Consider the following 23,401-nt stretch of genomic DNA (forward strand, 5'->3'; position numbering starts at 1 on the left):
CTCTCAAGGGGCCTCAGTCATAATTTTAGAAGGCCTAAGTTCATTGTCTTTATTTAATCATCTGTGGTAGGCTAATATCTGGATATCAACTACATCTACACATACACTCTAAAACCACTATATGGGTGCATGGTAGAGGTTAACTTGTACCACTATTCATTTCCTTTCCTTTTACACTTGCAAGTGGAGTGGCAGAAAAATAACTGTCTAGATGCCTCTGTACAAGCCCCAATTTCTCTTATCTTGTCATTGCAGTTCATAAGTGATATGTACACTGACAGCAATAGAATCGTTCTGCAGTCACCTGCAAATGCCGTTTCTCTAAATTTTCTCAATAGCGTTTCACAAAAAGAATGTTGTCTTTCCTTCAGTGATTCCCATTTGACTTCACGAAGCATCTCCATAACACATGTTGACTGAACCCACTATTAACAAATTTAGCAGTTCACCTTTGGCCTGCTTTAATGTCGTCCTTTAATCTGACCTGTTAAGACATCCAAAATATTTGAGCAGTACTCAAGAATGGATTGCACTACTGTTCTATACATAGTCTCCTTCGTAGATGAGCTACACTTTCCTAAAATTTCCTAATAAACCTAAGTCGACCATTCGTCTTCCCTACTACCTTCCTTGTGTGACTGCTCCATTTCATACTGCATTGCAACATTATGCCTAAATATTTAATTGATGTGACTGTGCCAGGCAGCACATTACTAATACTGTATTTGAACATTACAGGATAGTTTTTCCCACTCATCTGCATTAGCTTACTTTTCCTTTCTTTCTTTTTTTACATGGGAAGCAAGCTACTATCATTCATCACACCAAATAGAAATCCTGTCTAAGTCATCCTGTGTCCTTCCACATTAACTCAACAATCATACTTATTGTACACTATAGTGTCCTCAGCAACCAGCCACAGTCTGCTACTCACTCTGTCCACTGGATCATTTATGTACGGTATATAAAGAACAAGAGTGGCCCTATCACACTTCTCTAGGGGACTTCTAACAATACCCTTGTTTCCGACGAACACTCTGTCTTCAAGTCACTCATGTACCTGGAAACCTACTCTGTGTGCTCGAACCTTAATTGTCAGCAGTGGAGCATCATGTCAAGCACTTTCTAGAAATCCAGGATATGGAATTTGCCTGTTGCCCTTCATCCGAGGTTCACAGCACATCATGCGCAAAAAGGGCAACTTGAGTTTCACATGAGTGACACATTCTACATCCATGCTGATTTGTGGACTGGAGTTTCTCTGTCTCAGGGAGTTTTATTATATTCTAAGTTAGAAGAAGGGATATTTAATGTATACACAGAAGGGTAGCACCAATAGTCACAGGTTTCTTTGACCTGCAGGTGAGTGTCACTGAAATGTTGAAAGAACTGAACTGGTTGCCTCTTGAAGATAGGTGTAAACTATCCTGAGAAAGTCTACTACCAAAGTTTCAAGAACTGGCTTTAATTGGTGACTCTACCAATTTACTACAATCTCCTGCAAATCACCCACAAATTGAAATAATTAGTGCATGCACAGAGACATTCAAACAATCATTCTTCCCACCTCTGTACGTGAATGGAACAGAAAGAAACCCCAATAACTGGTACAATGAGCATACCCTCCACCATGCACCTCATGGTGGTTTGCAGAGTATGGATGTAGATGTGGAAAATACTCAAAAATTCTGCAGCAAACCAATGTAATGGATACTGGTTTGTAATTTTGTGGGTCCATTCTTTTACATTTCATATGCAAATGAATCACTTGTGCTTTTTCCAGTCGCTTAGTGGGAGATTCACAATAACGTGCCAATACTGTAGATTACCTCTGAAAAATTGAACTGGGATTCCATCTGGACCAGATTACTTATTTGTTTTCAATTCTTTCAGTTACTTTTCTATGACAGTGATGCCTATTATTATGTCCTCCAAATTGAAGTCTTTGTGACAGTATAATGATAGTATTTCTGTATGATCATCCACCGTGAATGCTAAATTTAAAACTTCAGCACATAAGGTCAGTTGACAAGTGGCAGGATAGAAGCCTTTGACCCATTTAATGACTTTATATAAAAATTTTCTCAGACAGATCTTTCACTAGAGTATGGTGGTGGGAGTTGTTTGTTGTACGGTTTGCACATTGATCTTCTTTATAGATGCACACATTTTTACTAACTTCTAGCTGTCAACATTTCCATGTTCTTTTTTGTAGCAATATTGCAATAGTTGCTGCCTCCTCAGTATTCTCCAAATTTTATCATTAAAGCATGCTGAGTCTTTTCTGTTCTCAGTCCACTTGCCCCATACTTCTCCAGAGTGTGATTTACAACTAGTTTAAATTTTGCCAATAATTCCTCTACTAACACTATGAAACAATATTAAACATAGTGATCGTTATAATACTGGATATTTTTTTAAAGAAATTATACTTCTTCATTTTATTCAAAAGTCAGTCAGCTGGACTGAGGCCCCTTCAATATCCCCAATTCTATCCTGCATACCAGGAGGAAAACTTGTGTTATTGTTGGTTCTCCCAAGGATCTTAATATTTCTGAAGGAACCTCTACTCCTAATACCTTGCTTCGACTTTGGCCTTCCAGAGCTCTGTCTAATTCTTCTCACAGTTTGACATATCCACTTCTTCCTCAACTGTTTCTTCCATATTTTCGTGAAGTTTATTTCCTTAATATAGCTGTTCTATACCTGCCCAGATGGCTGAGTGTGTTAAAGTGCCCACTTAATGGACATGGTGATGTACACCAGTGTGCCAACCAGCCTAGATGTGGTTTTTAGGGAGTTTTCCACATACACCCATTTAAATACTGAGCTAGTTCCCTGTCCCAACTCAGATACACAACACTTCGAAAATGACATCACAGTTGACCATGTGATTACACTGGACACAGAGAGAAGTGGTATACAGATTCATCCCCATGGAAGGAGAGAGCTGGCAATAGCTTTAAAATGCCTTTGGGACTGGCAACCCCACCATAACATTAGCCTATATACAGACAAGGTTGGTTCTCTGTGAAACTGGAGAAATGCCATACAAGTCCTGCTCCAGCATTGGCTGAATAAAGGGCACCTGATAGGAAGGAAGGAAGCTCCTCTTTATATTCTTTCCACCTTTCAGCATTCTTTTCTTTGTTTATTAATGGCTTTCCATCTGAGATCTTTATGGTCATACAGATCCTTTTTTAGTTTTCCTATAAATTGCATCTATCTTCCCTTGTATCTAAATCTCTGCATTTGCTCTCTAACCATTCCTGCTTACCCATTTTTCACTTTATTTCTATCTCTTATTTTAGATGCCTGTATTCTCCTACGCCACCTGCATTTTTATAACTTATTCCATCAACTAAATTTAACTTATCCTGTGTTAACCCAGGATTTCGACTCCACGTTGCCTTATTCGTTCAGTTGTTCTTCTCTTGCCTCTATGCACTACTTCTCTGAAAGTTATCCATTTATCTTCTACTATATTTCATTCACCTATTTCAGTCATTCATTGTTTAATGCTCCTTTTGAAACTCTCGGTGACGTTCAGTTGTTTAAACTTATCCGGGTCCTATCTCCTAAATTTCCAAGTTTTTAGAGTGTTCTAAATTGCCGAAGCTATTTTTTTTAAAGTTGTCAATGGCTGCTGCACTATTAAATTCAATCCTCACTGGGAAATTCACTGTGGAAAATAATTCAAAAGTGAACATAAGCTACTGTTTCTGTTCTTGATTAGCACTATCAGGCAGAAAACTAATATTCTACTTGCCGCATATAATAACTGCAAATAACTCTGCCTAACCTTATAGTCAGTCTCTTAAACTGCTTGAAGAAACTATGTACAGGAAGCTGACTAAAATCTTGTTTGTCATCAGTGAGACTTTGGGGTGAATCTAAATGAGTGTTGCAAGGATAGGGGGATGGGAAATGGAGGTAGCCTAATATATTTTTTGCGTTAAACATGAAACTCAAATTAACCAGGACTTAAATTTAAGCTGGATGCAGGATTGTATGGGAGACACACACTATCAAGGGTGGGCATGAACTTGTATTTGAATCTTTCTATCAAGTACCATCCACATGTAGCCAAAAACTGTAGAGGAATCTCATTTCATTAGTGCAAATGTTCCCCAATCATAATGTCATCATTGGAAGAGACTTTAATCATCCGATATTCAGCTGGGATAGTTATAGCTTCGTAAGTGGTGTGAGTCACAAAATATCCTGTAAAACATTATTAAGTAAAAAATGAGAGGGATGATTACAGTTTAATGTCTGTCAACAACATGGTCATTAGAAATAGAGCACGTGCTCAGGTTAGAGCAGGATGGGTATTCTATGGGCAGTAATCTAGATAAAGATATAATTATGTCACATCTCAAACAGGAACACCAAACATTTACCTCTAGAGAGAAACATTTAAAAGAGCCGTGGTTCAAGTTTAAAAGAATGCACACGATAGATGTTTACTTCACAGAACACTTCTTGATGGGAGGGATCTCCCAGGTATACAGAACTGTAAAGAAACTTCTAGAGAACAGCAACTACTGCTAAAAGGTGTAAAACATAATGTAAGGGTATAGATGGAGAGATGCTGAATGGAACACATTTGGCTGTCAAGAGGGCAGGGCATGAAGCCCTCAATGACTACTGTAGCAGAATCTTATTGAAAGACCTCTCACAAAATTCAGATACGACATGGTTACCTTTGACTTTAAAACTATTTTTTCATATACCCCTATTGCAGTTTTGGCAGTGTGGCCACTGTCAAGTGGAGTTATATAGAAATTGTGCTTTGGAATACGTCAAAACTTGTAAAATATCTGAAACACAATTCTTCATTAATTAACTAGATAATGGCCATTGAAAATGCAACAACAGTTTGTATGAATAAACAGCTTTAGGTCAAAGTTGACCATGACAGTAAAAAAAACGTTACTGTGAACCCACCCATAAGACGCTAATTGAAGAAATTCTTGTTATATGTCAACAATATCAGTGGCTCCAGTGTCCAGACACTTACGGATGACAAGAATTTAGGTTGAAGGTAACAAAGCAAATGCAGAAATCCTGAACACTATTTTCAAATGTTACTTTCCAAAGGAAGAAACAGATGATATACGCCATGGGCTTCTTGTACCACAGATGTGTTGAGAAACAACCAAAGTCACTAGAACTAAAGAGGGCATGATGGAATCACTGACTGATTCCATACAGAATTTGAAGCTCAGTTACCTGCCATTGTAACCATAATACACCATAGATTCTGTAGAACAAAAAACTGTGCCCAAAGATTGAAAGAAAGCACAGGTCATACCCATCTACAAGACGGGTAGCAAATGTGAACAACAAAACTATTGTTGTAGAATTCCAAAACATTTTCTGAGCTCTAACATAATGAAGTATATCATGCCAAATGATCTATTCCATGCCAACCAGAATGGATTCTGAAAACATCAATCATGCGAAACACAACTTGTACTTTTGTCACATGACGTCTTGAAAGTCATGGATCTGGCAATCAAGAGGCTGCAGTATTTTTTTGGTTTCCGAAAATCATTTTACTCATTTACACCAGTGTTTATTGACAGATGTACAATTATGTAGGTTATCAAACAAAATTTGTGACTGGTTTGAGGATTTCTTGGTAGGGAGTATGCAGCACATTATTGTGCATGGACAGTCATAAACAGAAGTAGACGTAACTTCAGGCTTGTCCCAGGGAAGGGGGTTCTTTGTGCTTATGTTCTATATTAATAACTCACAGATATTGTCAACAGAACTCTCATACTTTTTGCATTTGATGGAGTTATTTATAATGAAGTACTATGTGAACAAAGTTGCACAAATATCCAGTCAGATCTTAATAACATTTGAAAGTGGTGCAAATATTGGCAATTTCTTTGAAATGTTCAGAAATTGTAAAATTGTGCACTTCAAAAAATGCAAAAACAAAGTAGACTATCTATTACTATCAGATTTTTAGACGTATATAAAATGAACTTGCAATAACTGCATTTACTTGTTAAAACAACCACAGCAATAGGATATGCACAGTCAAGTTAAAAAAAATAGCCTGGTTGAATAAATGGTCCATAGTGCTTTTCTATAATTTATGCACATATTGCATATGTCTGTACTTTCTTTGTTATAAATTCAGTGAAATTGTATGGAAGCCCCCAGGAGAATTCTTTAAGGCAACATATTTAGTTACAAGGAAAGACATGGCAATGTACTTTCAGAATTTACAGGTTGTCTACAATATTAATTTGAATACATAAATATATTAGTTCTTCTCTAGCAAGTTATTCTCAAAGAGTATTCAAAATTATTAGTGTCTGTGACATTAAGAAACAGCTGAAAATGTTAAAATTGAACCCACCTCTTAGGCATGATGAAATCCCTATCAGGTTACTGAATTTGTGGCTTTTTACTATACTCAGCTGTAGATCTCTCAGACAAAAAACTGTGCCCATTAGTTGTAAGGAAGCACAGGTCACACCCATCTACAAGAAGGGTAGCAGAACTGATTCACAAAACTGCTATCCATTATCCTTGCCATTTGTTATAGAATCTTAGAACATATTTGGATCTGAAACATATTGAGATATCTCACACAGAAAAACCCTATTCATGCCAACCAAAATGGATCATGAAAGCAATGGTACTGTGAAGCTCAACTTGCATTTTTCTCACATGACATACTGAAAGCGATGGATCAAGGCAGTCAGATAGATGCAGTATTTCTCACTGTCCAAAGACATGTCTATGCTTATTCTGAAAAGTATGATCAAATAGGATTTCATGCGAAATATGTGATTGGTTTGAGGGTCTTTTGGTAGGAAGGACACAGCAAGTTATCTCAGATGGAGAATCATCGACAGATGTAGAAGCAACTTCTGGTCTGCCCGAAGGAAGTGTGTTGGGACCCTTGCTGTTCATGTTGTACACTAATGACCTAGGGGACAGTATTAATAGTGATCTCAGACTTTACACAGGTGATGCAGTACCTTATAATGAAATACTGTCTAAAAATCCTCTCGAATGTGCGGGAACCACACCAAACAGAATTAATAGCGGATATTGAACATACACAGAGAAGGGCAACGGTCACAAATTTGTTCAACCCACTGAAGATTGTGTCAAATATGCTGAAAGAACTGACCTGGCAGATGAAGAAAGACACAAAACATCCCATGAAAATCTTCTTACAACATTTCTAGCACCAACTTTAAGTGATGAATCTACGAATATATTACAACCACCTACACATTACTCTCATAGGGATCAAGAAGAAGATTAGACTAATTACATCATGCACAGAGGCATTTTCACAGTCATTCTTCTCATGCTCCATACAACCTGGAGGTATTGGCAAGAGAGAAATTTCACAGAAAAATTTTCAGTATATAAGTTTTACAATCAATGGCACACTTGTCCTCAACCTGAAGCTTTGTTTTGAATATCGAATAAAACTATCTGACATACTCCTGTTGGAGGAGGTATGCTTCTTGCCCGTTTCTGACCTTTGAATAGGCTTGCCCAGCCAGTTATATGAGGAGCTAGGAGAAAATGTGAAATAAAGTGCATATATTTGTATGACAAGTCTCAAAGGAGTCAAATTTACTGGAAAGTGTATAACTATCAAAAACAAACTACAGCTGCTATGTTTCTACTTAAATATTAATTATTACATTTTATAAAATAATGACACTATAAAAGCAGTATGACTTATGTGATAAGGGATGTTATTAAAGGCACTGTTATAAATTTCAAATTGATACATTCATAATAATAAAAAAATCACTTACAAACTTTTGTTAAAACATCAAGACATGTATTTTAACAAGAGCATGCAAGTTGTCTGATGATCAATTCGTATAAATCAATTCAAAAGTGCTAATGGTGCTTTTTACTAATGTAATCAAAAAGTAATTTGTGGCTGGTTACTGCTGTGTCCCATCAATATTCTGTTGAATTATTTTGCCTACACAAGTCTAAGAGGTACATAACATGTTGTAGATTTAAAGTTTTCATTTGTAATATGAACTCATACCAACAAGAAAATCTACACACTGAAAAACCAGGCATCAAACACATCAGAAACATAAGAGGTATAGAGATGAATAAGAGAGTAAAATAGTGGAGAGGTGCCAAGGAGGAAGAAGAAGTAGTTAGTGAGAAATATGGGTCAATGGGAAAAGCTCTCTGAATGTGAAACAACTTAGGCTTCAGCGTATCGAGAATAACAAATAAAATCTGAAAAATTATCCAAATAATGAATGCTATCATGGCACTTGTGCCTACAAGATTTATGTAACATGATATTGTTAGATTACAATGTTTTTGTGATCTGAGTAAGTACAACAAAACAAAATGTCAATCTCTGAAGGGTCTCCAAGTTCTAATGAACAATTTAAGACTTTGGCTCAAAACTGCATACATATCCTGCCATCTGTTACTTGGTGAATGGGGAATTCTCATATATTGTCACCTGTTACTTGATGAATGTGGAATTCTTAACAAACGCATCGGAAACGGTCAGCCATATACATAAGCTTCCTTCACAGTGTGTTATTTGATGATGAGGGTGCTGATATAATCCTAGAGCAATGCTCATATTACACCTAAAATGCCACACAGGAATTATATAAAATAATGAACCCCTAAATGGTGGTGAAGTTAACGAATAACCAGTGATACCCACTGAAATACTTAAAATGTCAAATTAAAAGAGTGCACACTTCTCACTATAAATATCAGTACATAAGCAATAACTTTATCTATCTTGTCTCTCTGGCAGAGCAACATCCGTTGTTGAGAATAAATGTGCAAATAACTCAACAGCATGGTTGGCACTACAGAGACCATGTCATATAGGGTGCATAAAAAAGTTGCAGCTTTTTTTCCTTTATGCTCACCATAACAGACTTTTTTTCCCTAGTTATGAATCATAATCTCATAAGAATGGTGACCTGAGCTTAAACTGAAACCTAAAAGTATAAAATTAGAATTCATTCATTCATCATACATCATGTTCCATAAATCCCTTTATGAAAGTAAACCTCCTGGGCTGTGGAAAAGAGAAATTATATCAACATGCAAAAGCAGTCACTGCTACTTTGGAAAAAAAGGGAGCGGGGGGGGGGGGGGGGGGGGAGGGACCACTCTCTTCCTCTTTGGCTGTACAGCTATTGTTTATGTCTAATACTTCAAACAAAGCACTTGAATAATTTTACATACAGCATTATAGATGTACTCTAAATTAAACAGACGAAAATAACTGACCCAAAGTTGGTGATAGCCTAATACAATGATAAACATAAATGTAAGAGGTACAATGCTCCCACACAAATCAATAGGTTAAATTTGTTGGCTTTCTGTTATTTCATTCACTTGGATTATATGAAACTAATGGAATATGTGATGTAGATGTGCACGTAAATTTTCACAAATGGAAATACAATAGGCGAACCATGAGTGGATGAAAGTGTGGGGCATGTCTTATCGTGTTTTGCATACAAAAGTGAAGAGGAAAATGTTCCAACATATTAAATCAGTGTCCTATTGGTGACACGTCAGTGTGACATGATGCACAGTTTTTTACATCTGTATAACGTTTTGGATTATATTAGAAATTAAAAAAAAAATTGCAATTGGCAAAAACCGGTAACGAGTTTGAACGAAATATTAAAATTTGAATGCTTTGGTAGCACATTTGCTTGTTTTACACGAGACAGTTTGCGACTATTACAGTATCCATTGAGTGGAGAAAACTGCAGTCATAAAAATGTTAGCCATCTAAAAAACAACCTACGCACTCATTTACGAAAATGACCTGAGTCCCTCAGAAAAAGTACACTGACAGGGGAATAATCCAACAAAAAGATGAACTCGAATACAACCGCGGCATTAATCTCACAAATGTGAGTTTAGCAGAAAACACGGTGCGTTTCATCATCCTCTGTGTAATATTGTAAATAATTTACGTTTGGGAAATGCTGCTTGTCATGCTTCAATTGGCGCGTTCTATAAAATCAGTGTTACTGTCGTAATTTACACAACTCACATTGTGTGATTGTGTATATTTCTATAAATAAAATGTCTTAATGGGGCGGCACTGTGGAATTTTTGAATAGCTGAAGTTCATCTCATAAAAAAGAAAGAATTTGGTCTATTGTACAGAATAGCTGTCAAACATGCTAGTACGTGTACGCGCAACACGTCAAAGATGTCTCGCCATCATCAATGCCGCAGGTCAGTATTTCACACAGTTATAATTTATCGCAATGGATTCAATCACCAGTTTTGTTAATCCTTGGCATAAAATGCTTTATTTATGTATTACAGCAAATATATGCATACGATTGAAATTTTTACATAGTTTAAGGGAAATTCGTCATCTACATTCAAAAAAATATAGTCAATAAACTGTAATAAAAGAATAATCTCTGTACACCTTCGAATTCCTGCCTTTCGCGTCTGCGTAGGAAATAAGGTATATATACTTCGTCGACTGAATAACAAAACACAGACGATACACAAGTGACAGTCTAATCACGAATCAAAATGGCGCCTTCTGTTTACCAAATGACACTCGTTGTAAGGATCGATTCACATTGGACGGAACGGAACGTCGAAACATACCACACTGCATTTAAAATAACGGCATTCACATAGACCGTCAACGGAACGGCACATCAACAATGTCAAGATTTCTCTGGAAGAAGGTTTGGCGTTGACTTTCGTGGGAGAAACGGTGTCGTCATCTGCAAACATCTGACATTGACCTATTTTCGCCCTGCTCAGTCATATTACAGTAGTGGATATTGTGATTTTGCGTACTATTAGTCTTTATTTTATTACTTTTTTTGCATTGCACTTGTTTTTTGTCGACTTGAATATTTCTCTTCCATTTAGTACCAGTTGTACGATCGCGAGATAAAGCCAATGATAGTTATTCCAGGAATGGACTAACTACAGTATAACTGCTGCTTATTGTATGAAGACATATTATTTTCCCGTAAGTTATCCCTGGGACAGCGTTCTCATTAAGTTGAGTACACAAAGCAAATAGAATATCTTTGTGCCATAAAGTTGCGATATTCAGTTCATCTTGCTGTCGTTTCTGGAAACTTCTACTGCAAATATGACTGAGAAGTGTTTAACTTGGCAGAACAACTGCCTTGAGAATATCGTCATGGGCTATAAGAACTTTGTGGAAAACAAGAGAGCTGATATCGTCGCAACTTACCGAAATATTAATGAGAAACATTTCACCAAGTAGAATGCCAAAAGACAATTCACACTGGCTGTTAGGGCACTGTCATGTCAGGCCATATTTACACTGTCTGTCATGTAACATCATGTCACAGCCGTTAGTTTAGCCCAGTGGCGGATGCATATGGGGGACGCGAAAGTTGGTATCGTCTTTTGCATTTTCTGGCAAGGAAACACCTATTTTTCAATTTTAATTCTCTTAAGGTGTTATGTGTGTGCAAATTGTACATATTGCGCTATACTCGGCAGTATCACCACGTTGTATTTTCATGTAACAGAATTGTTGTCATTTGTTATAATTCAGAACTAGGTCATTTAACTGACAAATGTTCTATGTTCCATTTGCATGTCTCATTCTGTTTGTGGTTATATGAAAGGTTAGTCCTTGTGTGGGTATTATTGGGGTCTGGTTGCAGACTATTGCAGTTATTTTAAGACAGGTAAATGGGATGTCTCATTCAATAACACTAACATTATTTCTTACTGCCAATTATAAAAGTGACTGACTCAGAAAACTTTGTCAGAAGGGCTATGCATGAGGAAAGTAGTGCAAAAAAGGCCATCATAGCATACGAAATTATGTCACTTCTGTACCCCAATAGGAATATTCACATAACGTGATCACCGACCATTAACGCGACTTTAACATAAAATAGTCTATGAACGTATTCCCACCCAAAACTGTGGCTTTATTTCTTATGCTTATTTGCCAAATGCGGTGTTTATATCTGTGTAAAAGTGATAGGATAAAATGATTACACAAACTTTCAATGTTGTAGATGTCTCCCCCGTTGCTTGGCGAGTGAAGGAGGTAATGAAGGCAAGAAATTCAAAGATGAAACTAGGATTACCGTTAAGCGAGTGCATCTCCTCATCACCCAAGGAAGAGCTTCGTATGTCTCATTCAAAGCACTACACTCATTTCTTACTTCCAATTATAAGAGTGACTTAGTTAAAAAACTTGGCCAGAAGGCAAATGATTAAGGAAAGTAGTGCAACGAGGACATCATGACATACGAAAGGTGGTGTCTCTTCTGTAGCCCAAAAGGGATCATCACATAACATGTTCTCCAACCATAACAGCTACCCTAATCTAAAATAGTCTTTGAACATATTCCCATCCAACCCTGTGCCTTTATTTCTGATGCTTTTATCCTGTATTCGGCAGTTATATCTAATAGTAATAGGATCCAGGTACGGCACAAACTTTCAGTGCCGTTGCTTGGCGACTAAAGGAAGTGATGAAGACAAGAAATATGAAGATGAAAAAAGGATCCCCGTAAATCACGAGCATCTCCTCACTAGCCTATGAAGGGTTTCATATGTCTCATTCAATAACGCTAACATCATTTCTTACTGCCACTTACGTGAGTGATTGAGTAAGAAATCTTGGTCAGAAGGCATGTATGAGGAAAGTATGTGTAGGGAAGCAGCCTACTAACGCCGTAATAAATTCACATCAGTCTTTCCATTGTGTGCCAGCCAGCCTGCTGTAACTAGCTCTGACGTCATAAAAGTTGCGCAATACTTTAAAAATCAAGCAAATAACTTAAAACATTTCTAGCAAGTCAGAAGTAATACTAAAACAACATGTGTTGAATATCAGTTCCATAACTTTAACCATTTCCGAAATTTCGACGTTTCTCTGTAAAAAGCATTGGCGCAACAGAAAAGAGCTAGAGAATTAAAAATTTATAATTAAATTCATTTTTCATAATTATTTAATAAAAACAGTACTTTGGGTTTCACAAATTAAAATTTTAGTGGAAATTCATGATTTTCTGGTTTTTGTCTTAAAACTTAAGGAAGCAAGATAGATTAAGTAGGCTAATAAATAAGGCTAGGATGTTTATATTTAAGTAGGTCGGAGATCCGCTATAACTATGAAGATGTGAGAAGTTTCATTTGAATACCTATAAAACTATAGCGATAGCGTATCTCCAAAGGGCCAGTTCAGAGCTCGTCTACTGCGTGCAGTGTAATTAAATTAATTCTCTCGCCCAAAATATTTAACTTAGCCACGTCAAAATTTTATTATCAATACTTACCTGTGTGCTGAATGCACATTTAAATTAAGAGCTTCATCGGCCAACAGCAAGAGAAGCTATGATTTATTAGGTAACTTAAAGTGGTGCATTACTAGCCCAGCGGATAGTCGGGAGAGCCGATTTGATCAGGCGTTCCCTTAGCCGTCCGCACCACGGCTTTATATATAAGAACGCTGCGCGAGGAAGCAAGGCCCCAGTTCTCTCCAGACGCTGACTAGCACGCCATCTGTGTCGGGAATCGCGTCGCGTCGGTATCATTGCTACAAACAGCCTCGGATGCCGTATTAAGTTACTCGAGATACGCGTAACCATGAAATCATTTTCAAGTGAAGTGTTAATTCTGGGATGATTTTCATTATCTAGCTTCAGTTTGCGTATTGTCGTATTTTCACGTGCCGCCGCGGGACAACATTCTACCATTATTCCGCGTGGCGTTTGATGAAACTAATCATCAAATTATGGCGAGCATTCATTTAAATATTCAATTTGGACAATTATAGTTGCATCAGTGCATTAGACTCTGAACTGCTCTGTTAGTTAGGTTGTGTGGATTCTTTTGTTTTTCATCTGTGACTTTCAGACTATACTCAACTGTTTTAGAAAATCGTTTTTGATTATAGATCTCGGACAATCTCCTAATTCCTCAGAGCTATAAGCTTTAACTATAAGTGTATTCTCAGATGAAGTGGGCACTAGGAATTCTAATTACAGGCTTCACGTTTTGCTAATCACTTTCTGGTAGCCAATATTGTATTTAGAGAGCCAGTGTTGAGAACGGCAAACAACAGCAAAAATAATAGGAACATTTTTAAGAACAATAATTTCACCCGCCGCCGCACATATGGTCTATCGGCCAGGAAGTGTTTCTACATTCAAACAAACATTTATGCAACAGTTAAACAATTAATTCTATCCGCCGCCCCACATATGGTGCATCGGCCAGGAAATGTTTCTATATTCTACAAACATTTATACAACAGTAAAATTATTCCACCCGCCGCCCCACATATGGTGCATCGGCCGGGAAATGCAGTGTTTCTCCATTCAAACAAACATTTTATATAACAGCAACATTATTTTCCCCACCCGCCGCCCCACATATGGTGCATCGGCCGGGAAATAAACTGAGTAAAAGTGAAAGTGATTTTTAACTATTCGGATTCGCGAGTGAAATGCGACACGTAACTGAGCATAGAACAGTGAATGTGTTACGTGCGTATGTGGACGACGCAATTGGATTAACAACGCCTCTGGATTGACGGATCTGGCACTGAGTCTAGCGGCGCTGCCGGCATCGAGAGAAGCCAGTTTCGCCTCACCGCAGTTACCCGCCGCAGCAGCCGGAGCCGCGCCTGCAGTTGCGGGCCACGCAAACACACAACAGCCGTCGGAGTGCCGTCTGCAGTTCAACGCGCCATGTCGCATCAGTAATCCTGGTACGCCGCGCCGGCAACGCCATACGTCGTGCAGAAGGAACTAAGTTAAGTGAAAAGCTGTTAAAAAATTTACTAACCTGCACTAAAAGACTGTCGGCGATGGAACCGCCAAAAGAAACTGAAGTTAAACTTCAATCAGAACCTATGTCTGTTGAGGGAACTGTAAATCCAGACAACGGTTCAAGTGTACACATGCATGAAAGTAGTAATGTTAAAGTGAAATATGAAGTATTGTCTCCTGACAGTAGTGTAAAAAGGGGCAATGATTCAATAATAGAGACCCCTGTAGTAAAGCAGAAATTAGAAATTGTAAATTTATTGGATGATAGTTTATCTGATGAGTTAAAAACGAAACAGTCATCAGAGATGGTAGAGTTTAAACAGGAGAAGTTAGATAGGACTGATCAATTAGAAGTTTCATTTAGTTTTGATGATTCTGGTGTTGGAGCTAGTTTTTCGTCACCTGAGTGTGAAAAGAAACCAGCTAGTGAGCAACCCAAAGATACTGGGGCTGTTGATTTAAATGTTATATTACAAGCAATAGCTGCCAGTAATGCAAAAATGACAGCTGTATTAAAGTCTGAAATAAGTGAACAGGTCAAAAGCAGTAATGCTGAATTAAAGTCTGAAATAACTGAGGTCAAAAGCAGTCATGCAAAAATGTCAGCCAGTAATGCTAGAATGAATGCTGAATTAAAGTATGAGATTGTGGCCAGCCAAACTAATTTTAATAAACGATTGGAGGAAATGGACAATACCTTCAAGGCTGGTTGCAGTAAGTTGAAAGAGCATTTGAACAGTTTGAATTATAAAATTGATTACAATCATGAGGATATTAAGAAAAAGGTTGCTCAACAATTTTCTGAAATGTATAAAACAGTAAAATCCGAAGTTGCTGAGGTTCGCTAAGACTTCCAAATAGAAGATGCGAAGCTGGAGCACAAGTTAACAGAAAAGATCGAGGCGGAATCTGAACTGTGCTCAGATAGGTTTAAAGATGTTAATATAAAAGTAAACATATGTCAAGCAGAAGTAGATGCAATCAAAACTGATACTACTCATATTGTGCATAGAGTAGATAATGTGGAAATGAAAGTAGAAAATATTAGTACTAACATTGCTAACATTGAGAGTAAAGTAGCTTCAATAACTTCTGGTAATGGTAGTATACAACAAGTTGTAGCTGTAAACGCCGCTTTTATCGGGTGTCGGCAGTTCTTGCGGTTCGATCCAGATAAAAATATCGACCCGCTAGATTTCTGGAACGATTTTGAAGGTGTGATTCCACCAACTTGGTCTGAACGAGAGAAAATCTCATTTATTAGAAGCCATTTAGCAGGTGACGCCATGCGTTGGTCAGCTGATGTTATGTTGAAGTGTAAAACATTAGCGGGGTTTAAAACAGCTTTCATTAATGAGTATTGGTCTAGTAATAAGCAAAATGAAGTGTTGAGAGAATTTTGGAGTGGAAGACGCTTCAATGCAGGCAAGGAATCTATTAAAGAGTTTGCTAGGTCATGGATCTCACGTTTGTCACATTTGGGCGAAAAGCTAAAACCGGAAATGACTATACTAGGTCTTGAAGCCAAACTGCCATGGTATTGGCAAACTAGAATTATATCTGCCTCTAGAGACAATCTGGACCGTTTCATTGAATATTTGGAACGTGTAGAACGTGTTGCTGCCAATGAAGAGCAAGCACGTAACAACAGAAATCTAAATAACTCTAGTAGTAATTTTAGGAACGAGCAGAATGGCAATGTAAACATCAAACAGTAGGTGTTCGCCATCCTAAGAGAGGTAGGAATTGGAGAAATAATTATCAGAACCAACAATGGCATCCAAATGATAATAATTTTGTTCCAAACAAAATTATGCATGTAAACAACAGTACGGAAAGCAATGCTGTGCCAGTTAACTATAATGAAAATAAAGGAAACAATAGTAGGCCGAGGCAGGAAAACTAGTTCCCGTCTATGAGGACACTGACGCTCACCAGGCGGTTACTTTTCCTAAGCCAGTAGTTACGGGAATTGGTAAGACAGATCAGAATACTCAAACTGAACATGTGGATGACGTGTCGGTAGCATCTAAGGATACAACAGAAATATTAGATCACTCACAGTATTTGATAGATACCGTGTTAAAGACGCTTTCTAAGTGGGAAGAGAAAGAGAAGGCGCAGCGGTGTAACGATAGGGAGGAGCTACAAAATACTGAATTGTCAGGTGAAGAAGCAGAAGAAATTCATGCTTATATTTACGATGAGGATGATGTGCTCTTATCTAAAGTGCCTGTGCAGGATGTTGATAATGTACTAATAGATTTAGGACAGGAGGTAAGTGAGAATGTAGAGGGTAGCCTGTTGGGGGTCGATGAACCCAGTAGCTGTGACCAGTTGTCACTTGAGAAGGAAACCGACGATAATGGTGAAAGTGGTTTAGCTGTAACTAGTGTTATGCCCGGTCTGGAGGCGCAGAATCGCTCAGACTACAGTAATTTGGGTTATGTTCAGCAAACTAAATGTAATGAAGTCGTGCGGTGTTTCGATTTAAAATTAATAGACCGACTGGAAAAGGCAGCTGAAAATGTAATTCAGGAAACCCCTACACACTTTGACCTAAATGTAATGAAGACAGATGTCGATCACTTTAGTTGGAGACAAATCCAAAAGGAGCTATTGGATGAGTTTGAGGAACCACCTGTACAACCTAGAATAAGCCACCCTATAATAATAGTGAATATGTTGGGTATCAATGTACTTTGTCTCTTAGACAGTGGAAGTGGAGTGAGTGCGATATCTCAGTCCTTCTTTGATGCATTACCTGGTAAAGACAAGCTTACAGTAATGAGGGTATCAGGACTAAGAATAATTGGTGCTACTGGCAAGGTGTCAAAAACGGTAAAGCAAGAAGCTTTGCTGCCCTTTAACTTTAATGGTAATTTAATTGATCATCCATGTTTAATTGTAAACAATCTCAGTATTGAAGTTTTAATTGGCATCAATTTCTTGTCGAAATATCAGAGTGTTGTTGACTTTGAAAGAAGCCAGTTAAAAATGGTCTTGCCGCTAACCGGAGTAATTACAGTACCTTTTAGTGATAAACATGTAGTAACTAATGATGAAACTTGGGAGCTGCCTATACGAGTTCTGAAAAATAGGAGATATTGGTACGAAGGTGTTAATCTTAGTACAAGTAAGCTAAACACAGAAGAAGCAATTATTTTGGACAAAATAGAAGCTAAATTGCAGGAAATCGATAAAATTTCAGCTAATCAGAAGGAAGAACTGAGACAGGTTTTAAAAAGGCATCATAAGGTATTTTCAGATCGACCTGGCGTGGTCAAAGGTTATGAATGTCAATTAAAGGTGAAACCTGGCCAAGTGTTTTTCAGGAAGCCATACCAAATACATGTAGCTAGGAAGGAGGCAGTTCGAAAGGAGATACAGAGAATGCTAGAATGGGGTGTGATTGAAAAAGCGATCAGTGAGTACAATAATCCTCTTGTTGTTGTACCAAAAAGAGACAGGAGTGTCAGATTGGTCTTGGACGCTCGTTGGTTGAATGAAATAGTGGTTAGGGAAAGTGATAGACCGCAGAACATGGACGAGTTATTGCAAAAGTTCCGGGGAGTAAAATTCTAAACTTCTATGGACATCACGTGTGGATATTGGAATTTGCCACTGACGGAAAGTTCAAGGAAGTACACAGCTTTCTTGTACGAAGGAGTTTGTTACCAATACCGTGTGGTACCTTTCGGACTTAATATCTCTGTTTGTGCCTTCGTACGTGTGATGTGCCATGTTTTAGAACCAGCTTTAAGTAATAAAATAACAGTCTACATAGATGATCTGTTAATAGCAACTCCTACCTGGGAAGAACACATAGCTTTATTAGAGGAAGTGTTAGAGGCTATTGAGAGAGGTGGCATGAAACTAAAGATTGAAAAGACAGGGTGCGTTAAAGAGGAAATAGGTTTCGTGGGATATAGGATAAGTGGAAAAGGTATTCTGCCTGACCCAGGCAAGCTAGCAATTTTTGAAAAATTTGAGGCTCCCAGAAACAAGAAGCATTTGAGATCGATGTTCGGTCTTTTCGGCTTCTATAGGCGTTTTGTTAGTGATCAGGTTTTTAATGCGCCCTGTCTTCACCTCCTGCTGAAAAAGAATACCCCTTGGGTTTGGACAGCAGAATGTCAACAGGCGTTTGAGGTGCTTAAACAATCTTTAATTAATAGTCCTATTTTACATCATCCTGATTTTGAAAAACCATTCTGCATGTCTGTTGATGCTAGTGGCTATGGTATAGCTGTGGAGATATACCAAGTAGAAATAGAGAACGAACAAGAAGTGCACAAGACTATAGCTTTCGCAAGTCGATCTTTACAGGCAGCAGAGAGAAATTATGGCATTTCAGAACTGGAAGCATTGGGAATTGTATTTGGGGTACAAAAGTTTGAGCAGTATCTATTAGGTCACAAGATAATTGTTTACAGTGACCATAAGGCGTTGACCTTTTCAAAGACCTGTAAGCTGAGGAATGCTCGTTTGGTAAGATGGTCATTGTATCTCCAGCAATTTGACCTTGAGGTTAGATATATTCAAGGGAAAGACAATCTGGTAGCTGATGGGTTATCTAAAAATGCGGAGCTCTGTGATGACGCGGGAATTACAGCAACAGACCTAAATGAAGTTCGAATGTTTGCATTGCACGAAGTAAAGGAAGAAAGTGCATTAAAGAAAGTGATTAAGAACTTGAGACGTGAGCAGAATGCAGATGACCAACTGAAATTAGTGAAGAGCTATTTAGGAAATGCGAACTATCCTAAGGTTTCGCAATACTATTGTCTGCATAAAGGTATTCTGTTTAGGAGGAAAAAGGTAGGTGTTTCTGAGTGGAACCTGTGCTTTCCCTCACAACATGTAGACTTACTAATCGACTATGTACACCTGAGGTATGGGCACTACGGTGCAAAGAAGTGAATTGCAAAATTAAAAGAGAAGGTTGTGTTTGACAACATGTACCGCCGTGTGGCCAAGCGTCTAGCATCTTGTGTAGTGTGCCAGAAAGTCCGTGCTGCTAACACCAGAATACAAGGGGATATGCATTCAGTAGAGCCAACTGAAACCCTAGAATTACTGGCTTGTGATTTGTTTGGCCCTCTTCCTGTTTCGAGAGGCGGTTGCACCCATGTTTTTGTTATTGTGGATGGATTCAGTAAATATGTTAAGCTATACCCAATTAAAAGAGCAAATGCAAAAACATTGGTTGAGAAGTTGGTAACAGATTTCTTCATGAACGTTGGCGTTCCGAAGAATTTGCTGTCAGACAATGGGCCTCAATTTACTTCTGATAGATTTAAGGAATGTCTAGATAAGGCCGGCGTGAAACATCTGAAAATATCTGCGTATTTCCCCCAAGGAAATATGAGTGAACGTATTATGAGAGAATTGAATAGGCTTTGCAGAACTTATTGTGCTCGGAAACACTCGAGTTGGGCAGAGCACATTAAGTATTTTGAGAATGTAATTAACAACTTAAAACATGATGCAACTGGTTTTGCACCTTGCGAATTGATGTTTGGCCAAGAACCACACAATGTGATTGCAGATATGGTAGAATTCCCTATTCTAACGCAAATATCCACTGACGAGAAGAAGTTAAAGGCTAGGGCAAATACAAGAAAAAGAGCGTTGGAAAGGAAGAAGCGTCATGACGCAAAAACTGTACCTACTAGTTTTGAAATAGGTCAGTTAATCCTTGTAAAAACCAAGGAAAAATCAAAGAAAGCAAATGCAGAAACAAAGAAATTCATGTTCGTATACCAAGGACCTTTCAGGATCATAGGAAAACCACATACCAATGCATATAGGCTAGAGTACCCTAAAAGTAAAAAGCTATTGGGTCCCAGGAACGTGATCGACCTAAAGAAATTCATAGGTAGTGAATGAATGCTGTAGGGAGGAGGTTGTTCTGTAACCTCTACACAGTGTGGAAGCTGTGCAGTCCCAGCTGTGTGAGATCTTCTTTCCCATTTCAGATCTCACTCACTCTTCATCTTTCCTATTCACAAAAATTTTGACCCCTTCTTTCCAAATACGAAAAATTTCTGAAACCAATGAATGCTGTAGGGAGGAGGTTGTTCTGTAACCTCTACACAGTGTGGCAGCTGTGCAGTCCCAGCTGTGTGAGATCTTCTTTCCTTTTCGGGTCTCACTCATTCTTCATCTTTCCTGTCCACAAAAATTTCGACCCCTTCTTTCCAATATGAAAATTTTCTGAAACCAATGAATGCTGTAGGGAGGAGGTTGTTCTGTAACCTCTACACAGTGTGGCAGCTGTGCAGTCCCAGCTGTGTGAGATCTTCTTTCCATTTCAGATCTCACTCATTCTTCATCTTCCCTATCCACCTAAAATTGCGACCCCTTCTTTCCAACACAAAAATTTTCCGTTATGGTTATCAAGCCACGAGTTCTGTAACCATTCTATCCACCGATTAGTGAAGAAACATACCTAATGTGACAAACCTAATAGTGACATAAACAACAGAAAAGTATGACGTAATTAAGATACAAATGTATTTGAGTAACAATTATGTATAGAACCCTGGTAATATTGTAAGTACAAAGTGTTGTTTTATTGGAAATGGTCCACCGACAGTAATTTAAAAAGATATACAAATTCGTGTACAAGCAGGATCTGAAGTGGCAGTGAAACCTATTGTATGCTGTAGAGCTAACTAATTAATAGTTAAAGAGAGTGCTTAGTGTTATGAAAAATATGCAGACAAGTTGTAAGAATAAACTCACCTTGTGTGGCAAGGAATGGCAGTGTAATAGAATTGAGCAGTGTTTGTGGTTGAGACGTGAAGGACACGTTCCTGAAGTATTTATAAGGTTGGAGCTGGCCATTATTTTGGTGTAGTGTGTGACAGGACACACCTACACGTATTGAGGTTATGAGTTGGAGGGGTAAATGCGACCATAGGTACACTTATGTTAGATGAGACAGAGCAGCTCATGGTGTCCTATAGGTTTAATGAGTTTAGCATTACGCTCGTCCATAATTACTTGATGCACTTTAGTGGTAGGTCGAGAGAGACTACCTGTGGTTTCAGCGTCCGATCGAGTGGAAATGGATTGCCACATGAGCAAACTGATCAGCTGCAATACACTATGAATATGAAATAAATGTGCTATCCTATGCTTTAAATATTAATAGAGTGAGTGTTAAATAAGTACATACACTAGCAACATAAATAAATAACATAATGACAGACGTGAAACATTAATTTTAGCTCAGCATAAATACACTTCGATGAAGTAAGTACACAATTGCAGATGTGGAACTGACACAGCAGCAGAGGACCAATAAGTGGATTTTGTAGTCAACTAAACGTAGTGTGTTTTGAACACTCAGAACTGTACTATTACCAAAAGTTACTGATATGTACAAAGAAGCTGAGAAAACTACTAATCAAATATACTCGTACTATCTCTAAGAATAAGGTAACCGAAGATGAGTCAGCTAAGTGAGTAAAATACAGATTTGTCAGGAATGTACCGAGCATTGGTTCAGTGTTCCGGCCCAGAAATAATAAATTGATGTTAAATAGGATTCATGATTGTATGCCTTGAGCATTAATTTTCTCTAGTACGTGACTAACGGCGTTTTGAGCCATTTGTTTACCGATATTATGACAGTTAAGTAACCGTAAGAGTAAAATTGAAAAAGTGCTGTTAACTTTGTTCCAGCAACATATTGAAGGATAAAATGTATATATCCCCATTTCATTGTGACCCACCCTTAGATGTTAAGTGAGCAGAGTCTGACGCATTCTTTTTGTTTGTTCTACAGGACAAACCAGATAATGGCAGCCTGGTAGCTGCGTGAAAGCGTGGAGTGACTTGGACACAACTCACAGTGACCCCTCCCCTTTCCCCATGTAATTTAGAGTGAACGTGAAGGACGCACACCATAGCAACTTCCCCTCCTCTACCCTTGTGAATGGAAGTGTAGAACGCCAGCCAAAGCGGCTACAACCACATGTGTAAAAATTATTTGTGAAATTTCCCTTTCAGGTTTAGAAAAGACTGCTAAGATATAATCATCTGTTTATGTAACTTGAATAACTTTTAGTTTTTTTGAGTTTGTGTATGTAAAAATGTATTTAATGGATTTGAGATTTCCATAATTTTACATATCTTTATGTGTTTGCTTGTCTAAGGCAATATGTATGCCAAAGTGTTTCATTGACTTTGCTTAAATTTTGAATAATAATGTTGCTTAAGAGGCAGTGAACATGCCCACAATTTAAATAATTAATGTAGGTAATCAGTTTTCTTTTAATGTTTCTAAATGTTTACATTTCAAGTTTAAATTTTCATAGGAAGTTAAACTGTACTCTTGCTTCCCTTTTTGTAATTAAATTTTTTTTCGTTCATTAACATTCATAAACAAAAAAAATTTAAGTAGAGGGTGATGTAGGGAAGCAGCCTGCTAACGCCGTAGTAAATTCACATCAGTCTTTCCATTGTGTGCCAGCCAGGCTGCTGTAACTAGCTCTGACGTCATAAATGTTGCGCAATACTTTAAAAATCAAGCAAATAACTTAAAACATTTCTAGCAAGTCAGG

General features: G+C 37.9%; 1 protein-coding gene across 1 annotated transcript in view; it reads right to left on the minus strand.

Moving 5' to 3' along the window:
• LOC124612736 overlaps positions 1-10,552 on the minus strand; it is a 130,873-nt gene extending 120,321 nt beyond the window's left edge. The window contains exons 1-2 of the mRNA XM_047141114.1: positions 10,460-10,552; positions 6,383-6,592 (exon numbers count right to left, since the gene is read on the minus strand). Of these exons, the coding sequence (XP_046997070.1) occupies positions 6,383-6,393 (11 nt within the window). The 5' untranslated portion in view covers positions 6,394-6,592; positions 10,460-10,552. The remainder of the gene's footprint in view (positions 1-6,382; positions 6,593-10,459) is intronic.
• Between the last annotated feature and the right edge of the window lie 12,849 nt (positions 10,553-23,401).

Source organism: Schistocerca americana, chromosome 4 (assembly GCF_021461395.2).
Source record: "Schistocerca americana isolate TAMUIC-IGC-003095 chromosome 4, iqSchAmer2.1, whole genome shotgun sequence".
Taxonomy (NCBI): domain Eukaryota; kingdom Metazoa; phylum Arthropoda; class Insecta; order Orthoptera; family Acrididae; genus Schistocerca; species Schistocerca americana.